Raw genomic sequence first — 18,252 nt, 5'->3', positions numbered from 1 at the left:
TCAAGGTATAGGAAAAGGGGCAAAAGAAGATATGGAACCTAAGAAAAACTATTTTACAACCTAGGATACAACCAGTAGCTGTATTATGAAAACATAGGTTAAAGCTTCTGTATGTGTGATTTAGGCATTTCTTTCAAATTAATGCTTAACTGCAACAAGTTAAAGTCATAACATTTCTAAACAAAGTAAATGACATTTTTCTCAAGACTATCTTTTCTATAAAGTAAAAGGTAATTTATTTAACAATGAATTCATTTTTAAAATTTGATTCTATCAATTCTGATAACATCTGATTCATTTATCCAAATTTGTTAAAATGCATACCTCATATTCTTTTCTGCAAACTCTGGAAATATCATTTTTTGACGATGCCTAAAAGATAACAAATTTCTCAATTAATTTATTACACATGCTCTTCAGTATGAAACCAAAAAGAATACAAACATAAGTATATGTAATTGCTGGCACAGCAGTCTTTACTTCATCAGGGAAAACCTCATGCTCAAATATTATCCAAACAAATCTCATAATTTTTTAAACAAGCATTAGCTCCAGATATGCTAGAATTTCATTCTTCTATGGCTTTAATGTCACATAATGACACAGTCCTTTTGTTATTTCAGAAACTAGATAAGTTTGAAGGAAATGTAAATCAGAGGACTTTTTTAAAAAAGTCTAAATTCCATTCTGTAACAAATTTTCTTGGGAAGCTCTGCTGCAGTAACTTTTCTTATGAAGTTCTGCCAGGGCATTTATAATTTGCTTTTTCTTTAACCCTTCATATTCTAAGTTCCCGTATGAACCCATATCCTCAGAAAAAATCCATACCTAACAAAGGAGACAACTAAAGAGGGAAAGGCAATGCCAGGCAACTAATTAATAAAAGTTATTTTTATGTAATTTTCTTAACAAGTTTATGAAGAAGAAATTAACCCTTCTACAGATGAGGAAACGGACACATAGAGAAACAACATGACTTACTAAAGTATATACTTTTCATAAAAAACAAGCCAAAACACATCTGCTGAGGGGTGGCTATTCTTCCACCTGAATACAGTCCCCACTTAGAAATACAGTCCCAGAGCCATGGGCTCTGGTTCCTTTTTCTATTTCCTCCTCTTCTATTACCTAGGCTCACGCAATTCTTGACAGATAGCTGATGAGGACAAGGAAAGCGAGAAGCAGAATGTACTGACAACTATTCTGTGTCTCACGAGATACACTACAGTTCAAATCCTCTACAACTCAGTTTCACCTCAATGCCTGCAGGAGAACAGCAGATAGTTAGGCTGCGTGCTGCCCAAAGAGTGTGGTTCAGAGGTCTGTATGAAAGTGAAGGTGTCTCATATACTTCTGTTCAAAGACCAGTCACTAGAAGAAGAAAATAAGACAAGGCTTTGCAGCTGCAGTTTCAGGGCCACTTAAGTTTCCCAGTTAAGAGTGCTCCCACCACTTGGAGTAAGAGGAGCCTGGAGACCAGTTTTACCACAGCACTCTGACAAATCACTATGAGCATATAGTGAGGAAGAGTTCAGGGGTCTAACTTGATTCAGACCTGAGATACATCAAATCAGAGAGAAGTCATAATTCACTGTAGGAGTCATGCTCACCTGAGGAGCAGAGAAGGAATAAAGAACACAGTCAGAGTAAATCCATGATGAAAGACAGAGGGAAGATAAAAGCAAAATAAGCCAACTGTGTCAACTGCTTTCATCCAAGCATGCCTGAAATTTATACCACTATTTGGAGTCGTTTAGCACTGATTAAGCATGACCACAGGCAGAGTACAAAAGTCCTTGATTTCAATAACATTTTTTCCTTGTGTGGCAGAGAGAAGTTAAAGCACAAGAGAAGGCTAGCGTCTTACAGGCAGCAGATGTAACTGAAAAAGCAGCATGTCTAAAAGGAAATGGTCTATGCAAGGAATGCTAAATTTGCAGCTGCTATGGGTCACCTCTCCAGAAATAGGCAAGATCCAGGACACAGCTAAAACTCAAACTATACTGCACTCTGCTTAAGAGCCTCATTGCCAAGTGTTACCTGCTTGCATGCCTGTCGACATTCCAAGGTAATAGCCAGTTCACAGCAGCCTAAGCCAACCCAGCCATCAGACTTCTTAAACACACCTTAAAAACAAAATGTTCAAATGTTTTGGTCATAAGAAGTGACAAAACAAACTGGTTCAAGGATACCACTCAAGTCAAAGCAAGTTTCCGTAAGAAAACTAGCTTAGATAGCAGGGTCTCAAAAGTATGAAGCCTCTCCTCCCACCCTGATTCTCAATGCTATCAGTCTTCTCAGGGTCCCTCACAGCCTAATTACCAGGTCCTTTGTTTTTTCTCTCTTCTCCCTGCTCACCTTCTCTTTAGCTCATTCTCACTCTAGGGTGGACAGAATCTCTAGAGGGCATACAGGTTAAGGAAAGCAATGACTTTTTTCACTTCTGGACTGTGGGTTCACAGAGGCAGGACTCCTATTAATAACTTAATAAGCAAGCAAACAAAATAGGGCATGAGTATTATTGTATTCAAAATACCTAGAATAGCATAAAACCCACGATGCTGTTTAACAACTGATAGTAAACAGACAGGAACATCTCCTGTGAGCCATGACTGATTTTGATAGGTACACTTTACTGTGGGGCAAAATGACTATACTGATGCAATTTATGCACAGTAGCTATTTCTCCAACCAAATTACAGGGATACCAAAAGGTGGTAAAATTATAAAAAGAGTTCTAAAGCAATTTTAAGATCCCTTTTTGCAATCATAAATGTCAATGAATAACTCCTAGATAAAATTAGGAGATATAAGTAACGATTATGATAAAAGAAAAGATTTACTTGTAGGAATGCTGTAAATTCCTTATCTCTTTTAAGAAATGCTTTATGCTGCTTCCATGTAATACACAGATCTGCAAATTCACATGTACATTAAATTATTTCCATTTGAAAAAAATGTCAGGGATTCAAGGCAATAGGTCACATAGTTCTCTATACGAAACTAACACCTAATATAAAACACAGAAGCATTCCACTAAAAAAAAAAAAAAACAAAAGCAAACAAATGGCCCATGGACAGACAAAGCTCTCAAAATATAATCATAAACCATCCCAACTGTTAAAACTGGCTAAGAATACTGCATATCATAAGATTCTATATCCCTATATGTTTAAATGGTATTAAAGGGCAGCAGACTCCCATCTAGTCCCACTGCCTAGTATAGTTTCCTCTTGATCTTTGCTGCTTGCTACTCAGAATTGCACATATTCTATAAAGAATTTTGAATGGAATCAATGTAGGTCATAAACTCTGTGAACTTTTATACCATAATTCATTTTCACATATCCAGTACCTTTTGTGTTAGTCGCTTAGTTATGTCTGACTCTTTGCAACTCCATGGGCTGAAGCCCTCCAGGCTCCTCTGTCCATAGAATTCTCCAGGCTTGAATACTGGAGTGGGTTGCCATTCCCTTCTCTAGGGGATCTTCCCAATCCAGAGATCAAACCTGGGTCTCCCATATTGCAGGCAGATTCTTTACCATCTGAGCCACAAAAGGAGTTCTTACCTCTTAAAAAATATTAAAGTATTCAACAAGCAACTACCTTCACTGAACCCTTACTATATACAAAGCCCTTTATCAGGTATTTTGTGGGCTAACGAATAGATAAAAATATATGATTTATCCCTTTATGGAGATTACAGTTTGGTAGGAACAATACACACACATATATAATTATAGACATTAGGTAGAGGGATAATTAGGAGAACAAGCAAGGACGGGAGCAATTCCAAGAGGGAAATAGTTCAATTTGTTTGAAATGTAAACTTTCAATAGTGTGAAAACCTTTAGAATTCAGAGAAATGTAAGCTATACTCCCTTTTTTCAAGGCACTGGCTTTAACCAGGACTGGAAAACGAGCTCTCATCCTAGGAGATCAGGAATGCCAACAGGGAGTTTGGGCTTTATTCTGATTGAAGTGGATAGCCCCTGAGGGAGTTGTTTTGAAGAGGGTGGGGAAGACAGCTATGGTGTGTTGAAACATGAGTTATGAGGTTACTGCACAAATCTACCCCAAAAGTGTAATAATAAAGGCTTGAAAGGAATAGCAAGGATGGATACAAGATTTTACAAGAGGGTGAATGAAGCTAAAAAGAAAAAACATTCAGAGATAATGACTTGAGGGTTTCCAGTCTACTGTCATCCATAACAAAAAGCAATTATAAGATGAGTTTGGTTTTGAGTCATGCTACCTGGATGCAGAGATCCAAGTAGAGAAGACCAGAAGTCATAAATAATAACTTGTATTTGAAAATTATCTTCTCAGAGCTGATTAGATAACAGTTCTGGGAAGGAATGTGGTTACCAGGGTGAGTGTGGAGAAAGAAGGGAAGAGGACCACACACAGGAATAGCCATGGTAGTTACAGGGGTGATGGTGTGTGTGGGGGGTGGGGTGGGGGCGGCGTGGGGATAAGAGAAGACAAAGTCACAAGGCCAAGGTGAAGTCACAAGGAGGTAGTGGTTAATATATCAACTGTCACATGGAAGTCAAAAAGAACAAGTACTGAGAAAAAGCTATAAGATCTAGGAACCAAGAGATCTTGGTGATCTTTCAAAGCCCAGTTTCAACAGAACAGTTGAAGTGGTAACAAGAGTACCAAAAAGGACTGAGTGAATGAGAATAAATTATACATTTGAAAATTTGGATGCCTCCAAGGAGAGGATAGAAATCCAAGGGTATATATTAGGTTACAGGACTATGACACAGATTTTACAATCACAAAATAAATTTTAATGTTACACTATTGCTTACCTGGCAAAGATGAATTCATACAACTCCAAATGTCAACCTAAAATTGTAATCACCAAAAGACTTTTATGTAGAAAACCAGTTTCAAAATACAATTTCTACAGAAATTATGTATAGCTAATTTGATTATGTCTGTCTCTATACAATCAATGATCTAGAAGCATCAACCAGCTATCTGGGCAAGAAAAAATAGAAATGAGATGTAAAAATACTGCTTGCTGTTTTCTTAACTTCCCATCTGGGATACCAAGGACAAGTATGGTTACTCAGGATGTTTACGGGAATAACTGTTTCTAAGCACAGAGATAAAAGTGCCCGTTGAGTGATTAAAGTAAAATATGTCAGTCAGAACTGTTTGATCATCAACTTTCCCATTTAACCCAACCTACCTTATCTAAACAGGCTTTCTAATGCCAGTTCCGACTTTCTTAGCTTGGCCATGAGCATCCCAAACATGGGATGGTCCATGCATTAGAGACATTTTAAGTTACATGATTCAGACAGGCATGCAATGTATTTTTAGTACACCAGATACTGAGAAGACAGAAGTAATGAGAAATTACACATTTTCCCTTACCCTAAATCTGACTTTTTAAAACTTAAAATAAATATAAGATTTAGTTATGGTTTTCATAAAATTGTCAAAATAATAATAAGTAAAATTCTCAATTTCAGAGAAACTATTATTATGAAATTTAAAGACTAGAACATATTTTTATATAATACTGTTTTTATACCTACATCATAAACAACAAAAGATGAAAGACAATATTCCATCCAGCAATTCATATGAAGATCTTTTTAAAGTATCCAGTTAAATCTAATATTTTACTTTGACCACAAACCCCAATCACACTGAAAAATTTGCTAAATCAAAAGTAACTCAACAGAGTGCTTCATTAGACAAAAACTTCCATAGTTAAGTCAAATAATACCTACCATTGTTTCAGGGCAATAATCTGGGGCTCGCTGCAACAGATGTTTTAGTCGCGATTCACTTTTTGAGGAAAATATCTACTTGACAAAGACAAAAAAGTTTTATGGCATTTTTTCAATAAAAAAATGGAAGAGGTAAATTTTTTTATCCTCTAGGTTTATCAGTTGTCTAGAATATTTCCCAATTTCCCTTCATAAATGTGCTTTATTGTAAAACATCAGTCACGACTTCTTATATAAATTCAAATTCTAAAAGTTTTAATTTCAAATCTCCAACTGCCTTCACACAGTGGTTTTCACTGACAATTCAGCAACTTACCCCACTATCATCTTCCTAACTTTCTACAGCCATCAAGTGCATTAGTATTCACTCCAAATTAAAACCTAAATATCAGTAGAATACCCTTTCTTCGCTCCTTACTGGTTGAAGAATTAAAGACTTCTTATTCCTGGCAATTCTCACTGTCAGTGAGCTCTGCCAGCTTTAGCATTCTAGCCTCTCACTCCTTGGGTGATTGGGGCGACTGACTTACCTGATTGTTGAATCTGACCAGGGAAAGTGAATCCAATTCTTACCTCTCTTCCTCTGCAAGTAAGTCTATCTGGAGTTTAGTGCATACCTGGAGATAAATGCTATCTACGTTCAGCATTTGCGTAACTAGAAATAAAGTAATTTGGTCAGGGAAGAATTTTTTTTATTAGGATGACTATAGTATTCACTTACTTTGCTACATTATAGAATTTCTAACACTTTAGATTTTAACAAATTAGTCCTTGCCTGCTGCAAGTACCTCATAAAAAATAATTTACCCTATGGAACATTAGTGGAAAAAACAAGAGGAAACAAGGCAAAAAGTCAGGAAAGAAATGCTTCCAAAAGTAGGAGAGTTACTTTAAAAGCTCTCTTATGGTGACACCATCAAGAGGCCATTTTTGCTTTTAAAAAGCTATTGTTCTGGCAGTAAATTTGCAGAAAACTTAATCTGCTATAGTGTTTTGACATGAATTCTCTAGCAGCTATTTAGGTAAGACATCTTGTTATACTTAGAGTATCTTGAAAAATCTTTTTAGTCTCTGTTAGGTAGTGCTCTCATTTTTAGGAAGTAACAAAATCCAGGTTATTACTTGAAAACTCCTCAAAAGATGATTAAGGCCATTAATTCTCAACTGGTAAGGCTACAACTACACAATCAAGATGATGAAAAAAAGGTAAGACATTATGAACAGCTATTGTTTCAGTGGAACTTGCCTTAAAAAGGTTCAAGCAGAACTACAGAAAAGTTTCAAAGGTGGGAAATCAGTCCTGAATATTCATTGGAAGGACTGATGCTGAAGCTGAAACTCCAATACTTTGGCCACCTGATGCAAAGAACTGACTCATCTGAAAAGACCCTGATGCTGGGAAAGACTGATGGCAGGAGGAGAAGGGGACAACAGAGGATGAGATTGTTGGATGGCATCACCGACTCAATGGACACGAGTTTGAGTAAACTCCGGAGTTGGTGATGGACAGGGAGGCCTGGTGTGCTGCAGTTCATGGGCTCCCAAAGAGTCGGACATGACTGAGCAACTGAACTGAACTGAGTACAATGAACAACCACATAAGCCTTCATCTAAATTCACCCATTATTAACATTTGCTTTAACTTTCTCCTCATATGCACATTATTTTTATTACTTTGATGAAACATTTAGAATTCATTACAGACATGATCATTCATTCCTAAATTCCAGCATGTATCTTCTAAGAATAAGGACACCATCCTAACTAACCATAATACAATCATCAAATTCAGTTCACAGCACTGGTAGGTACACTATTATTATAGCTCATATTTAAATTTCACCAATTTATCTCAATCACATCCTCTATAGCAGTCTTTTTTTTTTTTTCAATTCCAGGACCCAATACAGAATTATACACTGCATTTAGCTGTCATATTTCTTTAGTTTCCTTTAATCTGGAAGTTTCTTGTGTGTTCTTTGAGGCCTCAGGAACTGCAGCCTGCCAGGCTCCTCCGTCCATGGCACTTTCCAGGCAAGAATACTGGAGTGCACTGCCTTTTCCTACTCCAGGGGATCTTCCCAACCCAGGAATCAAACCCGTCTCTCTTGTGTCTCCTGTATTAGCAGGCGGGTTCTTTACCACTAACACCACCTAGGAATTCCTGGGACATTTCTTGACCTTTGTTTTTGTAACACTGGTATCTCTGAAGGGTACAGGCAATTGTTTTGAGGAATACCCCTCAATCTGGGTTTGCCATATTGTTTCCTCAGGATTCAGGTTATGTATTTTGGGTAGGAATTCCACTTCAGATACGGTGCCCCACCATGTTCGCAGACTCATGTTAACTTGTTCCATTACTGCTGATGTCAACTGACCATTTAAGTGCTGTCCAACGGATTTCTCTGAAACAATTACACTAAATAATATCCTCAATAATTATCATGCAAGCTTACCTGTTCACAAACATCACGGCACATCTGGTTATCCTTTGAGTGATTACAACACAGTGCACCTAGGGAGAAAAAATGAACACCTAATATTGCCTACTGTTAAAACACAATGATTAAGCTAAGTCAGATGGTTACACAAACCACTTATTCGACAGATTATTACTATTATTATCCATTTTAACTCAACAAACCTTTGTTGTGTACCTATTTCAAGTCAAAGCTGGTGCTATTTGAGGACACGGTTTTTGCCTTTAAGAGCTTGCAATTTCACAGGAGAGACTGTCATTTAATAATAATTGCTACTATATACTTTTTATGGGCCAGAATTTTACTACTTGCTTTATGATTATCTCATTCAACCCTCAATAATTATCCTATGGACTACATTCTATTATTATTCCTATAAAGGAAGGTTAAATGATAAAAAGATACTGAATTTTGTTTTGGACATGTTAAATGTAAGTCTCCATTATCTCAGTGAAATAAATAGAGATTAGGTTTGAAAACAAAAAGAGTTGAGGGCTTGAAGTGAGGTTGTATATGTCTCTGATAGCCACTGTGGAGAACAAAGGAAGCAACTACAAATGTTTCTCAAACTGTTTTCTATGAACACTGTTTCATGATGTGTTAATATCTATTCCTCAAGAGAAAATGTTTCATGTTCAAATAAATTAGGAAACAAAGGATTAAAAAGTTAAAGAGAAATTTTTAAAATTATTTTATTTTTATCCCCTGGAGAAGGGAATGGCAACCCACTCCAGCATTCTTGTCTGGAGAATCCCATGGACAGAGGAGCCTGGCAGGGCTAGTCTATGGGGTCGCAAAGAATCAGACAGGACTGAGTGACTACACTTTAATGCCATTTTTATTTTTTAAACACCAAAAAAATTTTGCATTGGGGTATAGCCGATCTTAAATTCTTAAGAATCTGAGAAATTTCTTTCTCAAATCGGAGAATATTCTTAAAGAGATGGGAATACCTGACCTGACTCCTGAGAAATCTGTATGCATGTCAAGAAGCAACAGTTAGAATTGGACATGGAACAACAGACTGGTTCAAAATCAGGAAAGGAGTATGTCAAGGCTGTATACTGTCGTTCTGTTTATTTAACTTATATGCAGAGTACATCATGCGAAATGCTGGGCTGGATGAAGCAGAAGCTAGAATCAAGATTGCTGGGAGAAATATCAATAATCTTAAATATGCAGATGATACCACCCTATGGTAGAAAGCAAAGAAGAACTAAATAGCCTCTTGATGAAAGTGAAAGAGGAGAGTGAAAGTTGGCTTAAAACTCAACATTCAGAATACTAAGATCATGGCATCTGGTCCCATCAATTCATGGCAAACAGATGGGGACAATGGAAACAGTGACAGACTTTATTTTGGGGGGCTCCAAAATCACTGCAGATGGTGACTGCAGCCATGAAATTAAAAGACACTTACTCCTTGGAAGAAAAGCTATGACCAACCTAGACAGCACATTAAAAATCAGAGACGTTACTTTGCCAACAAAGTCCGTCTAGTCAAAGCTATGGTTTTTCCCTTGGTCATGTATGGATTTGAGAGTTGGACTATAAAGAAAGCTGAGCACTGAAGAATTGATGGTTTTGAACTGTGGTGTTGGAGAAGACTGAGAGTCCCTTGGACTGCAAGGAGACCAAACCAGTCAATTCTAAACGAAATCAACCCTGAATATTCATTGGAAGGACTAATGCTGAAGCTGAAACTCCTATACTTTGGCCACCTGATGCAAAGAACTGACTCATTGGAAAAGACCATCAGGGAAAGACTGAAGGCAGGAGGAGAAGGGGACGACAGAAGATGAGATGGTTGGATGGCACCACCGACTCAATGGACATGAGTCTGAGTAAGCTCTGAGAGCTGGTGATGGACAGGGAAGCCTGGTGTGCTGCAGTCCATGGAGTCACAAAGAGTTGGACATGACTGAGTAACTGAACTGAACTGAATAGCCAATCAATAATGCTGTGACAGTTTCAGGTAAACAGTGAAGGGACTCAGTTATATATATACATGTATCCATCCCCCCCTCCCCCACCCCAATCCTGCTCCCATCCAGGCTGGCACATAACACTGGGTAGAGTTCCATGTGCTATGCAATTGATTTTTGTTGGTTATCCATTTTAAATATAGCAGGGTGTACATAACTTCCCGAAGTCCTTAACTATCCCTTCACTCAACCCTCAACCATAAGTTCGTTTTCTAAGTCTGTGAATCTCTGCTTTGTAAGTAAATTCATTTGTATCATTTCTTTTTAGATTCCACATATAAAGGATGTCATATATTTTTCCTTCTCTGACTTACTTCACTCATATAACAGTCTCTAGGTCCGCCCATGTTGCTGCAAATGTCCTTATTTCATTCTTTTTAATGGCTGAGTAATATTCCAATGCTTACATATATGCATGTGTGCGTGTGTGTATACAGATATATATATATATATACACACCACATCTTCTTTATCCAGTCCTCTGTCAATGGACATTTAAGTTCTTTCCATGTCTTGGTTATTGTAAACAATGCTGCCTTGAACACTGGGGTGCATGTATCTTTTCAGGCCATGTTTTTCTCTGGATATATGTCCCTGAGTGGGATTGCAGAGTGATATGATAGTTCTAGCTTTAGTTTTTTAAAGAACCCCCATACTGTTCTCCATAGTGGCTGTACCAACTTATATTTCCACCAACAATAGAAAGAGGGTTCCCTGTAAAGATAATTCTTTACTGGACTTTATGAAACCTTTAATATATTAATATGCATCATTAATCTCCTAAAAAGGATCTAAGTAGACAGATTTCTCAGAGCACGAGATATTTTTCTCATGCCACTTATTTTACATCTCAGCATGCCAATTTCAGAAACATCACAGAAAAGGAAAAATGTTGCCAAGCAGCATTATGAGCCTAGAAAAATTAATAAATTAGTGATATAGATAATCAGCAGGGGCATGTCATTATTCTAGAATGAAGCTAACTGGGAAAAACGATAAAGCTGAATTGATCAGGGGCTGTTATAAAGTGCTAAGTCAAAAGTGACAAGGACATGAAAATATCACATTTCAGGCAGCTAGATCCAATACAATGCCTACATATGTGTGCATGTATATATATACATACACATCTATATCAATCTCTTTAAATGAAATCTATATAATTTCAGTATATAAAATAGATGACAGCAGAGCTTTTTTGATTGAAGGTAAGATTGGTATTGGGAAGAAATGAATGAATAAAAAAGGTTCTCTTTAGCTCTTACCAATATCCTTTTAAGCTCAAAACTGATATTGTTACTCCATAAAACAATAACAGGGCATGTGATATTACTAACATATTGCCACAGTTTAGTTTCATAAAACACTACTGTGGGACAGGCTTTCTAATGCTATATGGAAAAACGTGTCTTAAAGTTTTAACATTTGACTTAAAAATTCTGAAAAAGTGAAAGTGAAGTCGCTCAGTCCTATCTGACTCTTTGCAACTCTGTAGACTGTAGCCTGTCAGGCTCCTCCATCCATGGGATTTTCCAGGCAAGAATACTGGAGTGAGTTGCCATTTTCAGCATGTAGAAATTCCATTAAGTTTCAGAAATTAAAAAATTCCCTGTTTATAGGCTATAGCTACCTTCTTAGAAGCACTGTATTCAAGGATGGGCCCAATCACTAATGAGACTTTCTCACAACATCCCTCTCTTCTCTGCCATGCCACACCATGCTGAACCCCCTCCCTTTTAAGATCCTGTTATGTCCCCAGCCTCATTAGAATGAAGAAGACAGGCAAGAAAAGAAAGGTGGGGCGGGGGATCTTCTGTGTGACATCGATGTGATCTTTTGAAATGCTCAAGTTGTTGCCACTTTCTACTATCTTCCAACACAAAAGTCACATGAGGACAGAAAATCCAGCTGATGGAGAGCAAAGATAACTCAGGATAATACATGATCCCCATAAGCACAGGCTTAACAAAAAGAAAACAGGCAGGCAAGAGTCTGACTTGGGCCTAGGAATTTTTGGAAAAAAAGTTTCTTGTAGCAAAGGTCTATTTAGAACAGAAACATGAAATGTGTCGCAATTAAAACTCCAATAACAATGAAAGATTTGTTAAAAATATAAAGGTTTATTTTTTCCTATTTAATAGTGAAGGTCAAATTTATAGTGGGGTGATCCCCAAAGTTAAATTTTTAAAATGATTCACTTTTTCATTAAGAAATCCCAAAATCTGGAAAAGAAGAAAAATGATCTAATATCCCCACTGTCCTGTCAGAACGTGTATTGACATTTTTGACATATTTCTTTCTAGTCTTTCTGACCAAATGGGATTAGAGAGCAGCCTGAAGTCTTCTAGTAGTAATGCCCTTCCCCCTCCTAACCAAGCATTCCTCTGTAATAATACATTTCCTCTCTTGAGAGGAACTGCCACCCTCCTAGAACAGGCTAGGGGACCTATACTAAATCATGTTCTCCACATTTTATTTTTAACATTAGTCATCATTATATTTGTACACATTTTTCTTTCTTTGAAACAACAAAAACTTACTAGACTCTTAAACACTGCATACTTTATGTCTACAAATAGACATTAAGTCATATGCCTTTATTAAGAATGAGGGCAAAGGATTCAAATGCAATTAATGTGGCAATTAAAGGTCTTTGTCTTTTCAGAGCTTTTAAAATGGATTAATTGGGTCATTCAACTATTAGAGTACAAAAAACTCTCCAAGGCCTAATGTTTTATACAAAAGAAGACAGTGAATTCTAGAAATGCTTCATTTTTATAATTTGATTCTAACCTAATTTCTGGTTCTTTAAGAATAGTTTAAAACTCTGGTTATCTTCATAAAATGGAATTGAACAGATAAAGGTAAATTAGTTCAAAATAACACTTGCTATTGACAGGATGAAAATAAATAGCACAGATATCATCCTTATTAAAGACATAAGCATGAGTGTAATATTTTGCATTCTTATTTCTAAACTCTGAAAATATAAAATTAATAAAAACCCAAAACTGATTACTAAAAGCCACATATATTGGATTTAAGAGAGTATTAGTGCAACCTAGAAATATTTGAGCAGAATTACCCAGTAATTAGAAACATCAAGGGTTGGCTGCTGGTTTGGGCCATGTGCCTACTAAAGACAGGCAAGCAAGCAGGAAGCACATGCTCCAGCCACAAGGGAAAAATGCAACTTCTGAGACCAACTAGCATTTAAAAAAACAATTACACACTCTAATCTAAAACTAAAATATTCATAGAATTATAGGATATTTGAAGTTAAAAGAGAGTTTGCTATAGAAGACTCCCAAAACCTCAATTTGGTTAATGAAAAGCCAGTATTGTTTTCTTTTCTAAAGAAAATAAAGATTCTTTCTAATTAATGTATTTTTAGAGAATTACTAAAACAGAATACATATATGCTGCACTACTGACAGGGAATAAACTAAATCTGAGCTGATACTGCAAAAAGACCATTCCAAATAAAAAAGGTATGTTAATTTTAAAAATCTTATCTTATTTTCAAATTTTTATTTCCCAAACAGTCTGGAAATTGACCATCCCTTAAAAACATTTAAATGACAACTGCAACTTTAACTTATAAATGCATTCTTACAATTGTCACATTTATCCCTTGGAAGGTGGATGTGTGCCTGTGTATATACATAAAATATATCATCAGCCAAGAAAGAGCCAAAGAGTAAAATGATTATTTATATACCTACTACCTGGATTCAACACTGTACCTTTTTCTTGACTCATTTACAAGTTACAGATATCCTCCACTGCTTGCCTCAAACTGTAATGCTACAACTGCCAATTAGGTTCATTCTCTTCTGTTATCAATATGACTGCCAGATTAATTTTTTAAATTACTTTTCATGATGTCACTCTTTTAATCAAGGGTCCACAATGGCTTCCTGCTATTTCAGTTCTAAATTTTCTCAAGTCTTCTTCTTACCTTCCCCTCCCTGATCTTCTACTATTTTTTTAACAAGGAAAGCCTCTATTTATACAATAATACCTTGATCACAGCCTTCTGCCTGTAATGCTTAGTGCCCTCTTTCCAGCTGACATAAATCCCAAACATCTTTCAAGGCTTAAAATTAAGCCCCATCTCAACTCTAAGTAAGCCTTTCTTCTCTAACAACTCCAGGCCATATTGTTCTTTTGGTTAATGTCCTACTATTCCAGTTAGAACTGAAAACTTTATCACTTAACTCTAATAATTTCATGTGTGTACTAATGATATTTCCAGACTGAATGGGAACTTCTTGTACACAATTTAGCACAGTGCTCAGCTCAAAAATTTTTCTTATTCACTGGTTAATAAGTAATAATTTCCTACTTATGCAAAGTATTTTTAATCAGAAAAAAATGTACAAAAAGTTTATTTCTCTCACTGTATCACTGTCATACCACATTTCCCATGTGGTAAGGGTCCCATTATGGACCAAGCCATAATTTAGCAAATGTCATAAGAGTTATTGACCCAGGTCAAAAGATAGGCTGGACCCAATCATATGCACAGGCACAGAGGTATGTACCCAGAGGATGGTGGGCTCTACAGATATCAGGTCAAGATGAGCTGCAGCTGAGTAAGTTTTATGGTATAGAGAAACCATGAGTAAGAAAAGGAAGCTAGTGGTGGAGAATGGGGAAGGCAAGAGATGTAGAGAGACAAGCTATGAGAGACAGAGGAAGACTGTCTCTAAAAGTAGTCTTGGCCAGTCAGAATGGCTGCTATCCAAAAGTCTACAAGCAATAAATGCTGGAGAGGGTGTGGAGAAAAGGGAACCCTCTTACATTGTTGGTGGGAATGCAAATTAGTACAGCCATTATGGAGAACAGTGTGGAGATTCCTTAAAAAACCGGAAATAGAACTGCCATACGACCCAGCAATCCCACTGCTGGGCATACACACAGAGCAAACCAGAATTGAAAGGGACACGTGTACCCCAGTGTTCATCTCAGCACTGTTTAGAATAGCCAGGACATGGAAGCAACCTAGATGTCCATCAGCAGACAAATGGATAAGGAAGCTGTGGTACATATACACAATGGAGTATTACTCAGCCATTAAAAAGAATACATTTGAATCAGTTCTAATGAGGTGGATGAAACTGGAGCCTATTATACAGAGTGAAGTAAGCCAGAAAGAAAAACACCAATACAGTATCCTAACGCATATATATGGAATTTAGAAAGATGGTACTATAACCCTGTATGAGAGACAGAAAAAGAGACACAGATGTATAGAACAGTCTTTTGGACTGTGGGAGAGGGCAACGGTGGGATGATTTGGGAGAATGGCAATGAAACATGTATAATATCATATGTGAAATGAATCGCCAGTCCAGGTTCAATGCATGATACAGGATACTTGGGGCTGGTGCACTGGGATGACCCAGAGGGATGGGATGGGGAGAGAGGTGGGAGGAGGGTTCAGGACGGGGAACACGTGTACACCCGTGGTGGATTCACGTTCATGTATGGCAAAATCAATACAATATTGTAAAGTAAGTAAAAAAAAATTAATAAAAAATGTAGTCTTGGTTCCTGGCAGCTTTCCAGTTCCCACAGCAGTCCCTGAGGTTGTGCTCAATTTCCTATCCTTGGATTTCCATGTTCCCTGTTAGATGCTATCTAGCTAGCTCCCTACTCCTAAGCCACCTTGGTTTCTGTTCTTTTGGGGGTCAAAAGACCCTAAACACATTATTATACATCATTATGAAACAACTAAGCAAATGACTCCTCAGATCCACCCCCACCCCACAGACGCTAATAGCCAGTATTCTCGGATAATTCCCGTCTCCATTCTATGCTATCTATTCCCATCTATAAAACAAGGGATCTCAAAGTATTTGTGTCTGGCTCCCAATGATATAGTCCATGGTGAAAATGTTTCTCTTAATACTTATTACACTTTTCTTGAAGTCTTCTTCATGTAAGTTATGTGCTCTACATTATGTACTACATATTTGACTAAATCGTATGATTTTTCCTCAAATATATTCAGATTTAGAATATAAATGGATATCTACAAATATAACTACACAATACTAGTAATGCAGATATTACACACTTTTTGGTGATATTTAACTTATATGCAGAGTACATCATGAGAAACGCTGGGCTGGAAGAAGCACAAGCTGGAATCAAGATTGCCGGGAGAAATATCGATAACCTCAGATATGCAGATGACACCACCCTTATGGCAGAAAGTGAAGAGGGACTAAAAAGCCTCTTGACGAAAGTGAAAGAGGAGAGTGAAAAAGTTGGCTTAAAGCTCAACATTCAGAAAACGAAGATCATGGCATCTGGTCCCATCACTTGATGGGAAATAGATGGGGAAACAGTGGAAACAGTGTCAGACTTTATCTTTTTGGGCTCCAAAATCATTACAGATGGTGACTGCAGCCATGAAATTAAAAGATGCTTACTCCTTGGAAGAAAAGTTATGACCAACCTAGATAGCATATTAAAAAGCAGAGACATTACTTTGCCAACAAAGGTCCGTTTAGTCAAGGCTATGGTTTTTCCTGTGGTCATGTATGGATGTGAGAGTTGGACTGTGAAGAAAGCTGAGTGCCAAAGAATTGATGCTTTTGAACTGTGGTGTTGGAGAAGACTCCTGAGAGTCCCTTGGACTGCAAGGAAATCCAACCAGTCCATTCTGAAGGAGGTCAGCCCTGGGATTTCTTTGGAAGGAATGATGCTATTAAGCTGAAACTCCAGTACTTTGGCCACCTCATGCGAAGAGTTGACTCACTGGAAAAGACTCTGATGCTGGGAGGGATTGCCGGCAGGAGGAGAAGGAGACGACAGAGGATGAGATGGCTGGATGGCATCACTGACTCGATGGACGTGAGTCTGAGTGAACTCCGGGAGTTGGTGATGGACAGGGAGGCCTGGTGTGCTGCAATTCTTGAGGTCGCAAAGAGTCGGATACAACTGAGGGACTGAACTGAACCGAATGTCTGATATTCTCACTAAACCATAAACCCCATGAAAGCAGAGACCACGTCTGTTTTTGTTTACCAAATTATGTACCTAGTGCTTGTCACAGTGTCTGGCACTATTAACCCCTCAATGAATATTTGCTGAATGGAATACTTACAGGTGTGACATTTAATTTAGTAAGCAATGGACCAAGGGGAGTTAGTCCTAATATCCACCTTAAACATATATGAAAACAGAAATTTTGATTCTCTTCCTGACTCACCTGCCAAACTTCCAACTTACTTCTCCCCATCATCTTGACCTCAGTAAATAGCAACATTTTCCACAAAGTTGCTCAAGGTGAAGATCTAGAAATAATCTTTAATTCTTGCTTCCCTCACTTTCCACATCCAATCCATTAGTGATATATTCTGAATCTGTCCTCTTTAATCCCCATCATCACTCTAAGAATTATCTCCTACCTTGACTACTACAGTGGCCTAATAGCTCTGCTTTGATTCCTACCCTCTTACAATAACTTTTTAAAATTCAGCAGTCAGTGTGATCTAAAACAGAAATGAAAGCATACATCTCTTAAAGGTCCACTGGTTTCTATTTGCACATACAATAATAACCACAATCCTTAAGTGGCCTTTTGCACAGCTCAGTACTATCTGCATGCGTGTGTGCGAAATCGCTTCAGCTGTGTCTGACTCTCCTGAGTTCAGTTCAGTTCAGTTGCTGCTCAGTTGTGTCAGACTCTTTGCAACCCCATGGACTGCAGCACGCCAAGCCTCCCTGTCCATCACCAACTCCCAGAGCTTGCTCAGACTTATGTCCATCAAGTTGGTGAGGCCATCTAACCATCTCATCTTCTGTCGTCCCCTTCCCCTCCTGCCTTCAATCTTTTCCAGCACCAGTGTCTTTTCCAATGAGTCAGTTTTTCACATCAAGTGGCCAAAGTATTGGAGTTTCAGCTTCAGCATCAGTCCTTCCAATGAACATTCAGGACTGATTTCCTTTAGGATTGACTGGTTGGATCTCCTTGCTGTCCAAGGACTCTCAAGAGTCTTCACCAACACCACAGTTCAA

The 18,252-nt window shown here is 37.6% G+C and overlaps 1 protein-coding gene across 1 annotated transcript in view; it reads right to left on the bottom strand.

Annotated features, from left to right (window-relative positions):
• The window catches only part of RECK (reversion inducing cysteine rich protein with kazal motifs), an 83,295-nt gene that overhangs the window by 59,568 nt on the left and 5,475 nt on the right, over window positions 1-18,252 (bottom strand). The window contains exons 2-6 of the mRNA XM_068974099.1: window positions 8,210-8,268; window positions 5,754-5,828; window positions 4,818-4,854; window positions 2,041-2,126; window positions 325-372 (exon numbers count right to left, since the gene is read on the bottom strand). Coding sequence (XP_068830200.1) covers window positions 325-372; window positions 2,041-2,126; window positions 4,818-4,854; window positions 5,754-5,828; window positions 8,210-8,268 — 305 coding nt within the window. The remainder of the gene's footprint in view (window positions 1-324; window positions 373-2,040; window positions 2,127-4,817; window positions 4,855-5,753; window positions 5,829-8,209; window positions 8,269-18,252) is intronic.

The sequence above is a fragment of the Capricornis sumatraensis genome, chromosome 6 (assembly GCF_032405125.1).
Source record: "Capricornis sumatraensis isolate serow.1 chromosome 6, serow.2, whole genome shotgun sequence".
NCBI classification, from domain to species: domain Eukaryota; kingdom Metazoa; phylum Chordata; class Mammalia; order Artiodactyla; family Bovidae; genus Capricornis; species Capricornis sumatraensis.
This window is presented reverse-complemented; position numbering and strand designations above follow the sequence as displayed.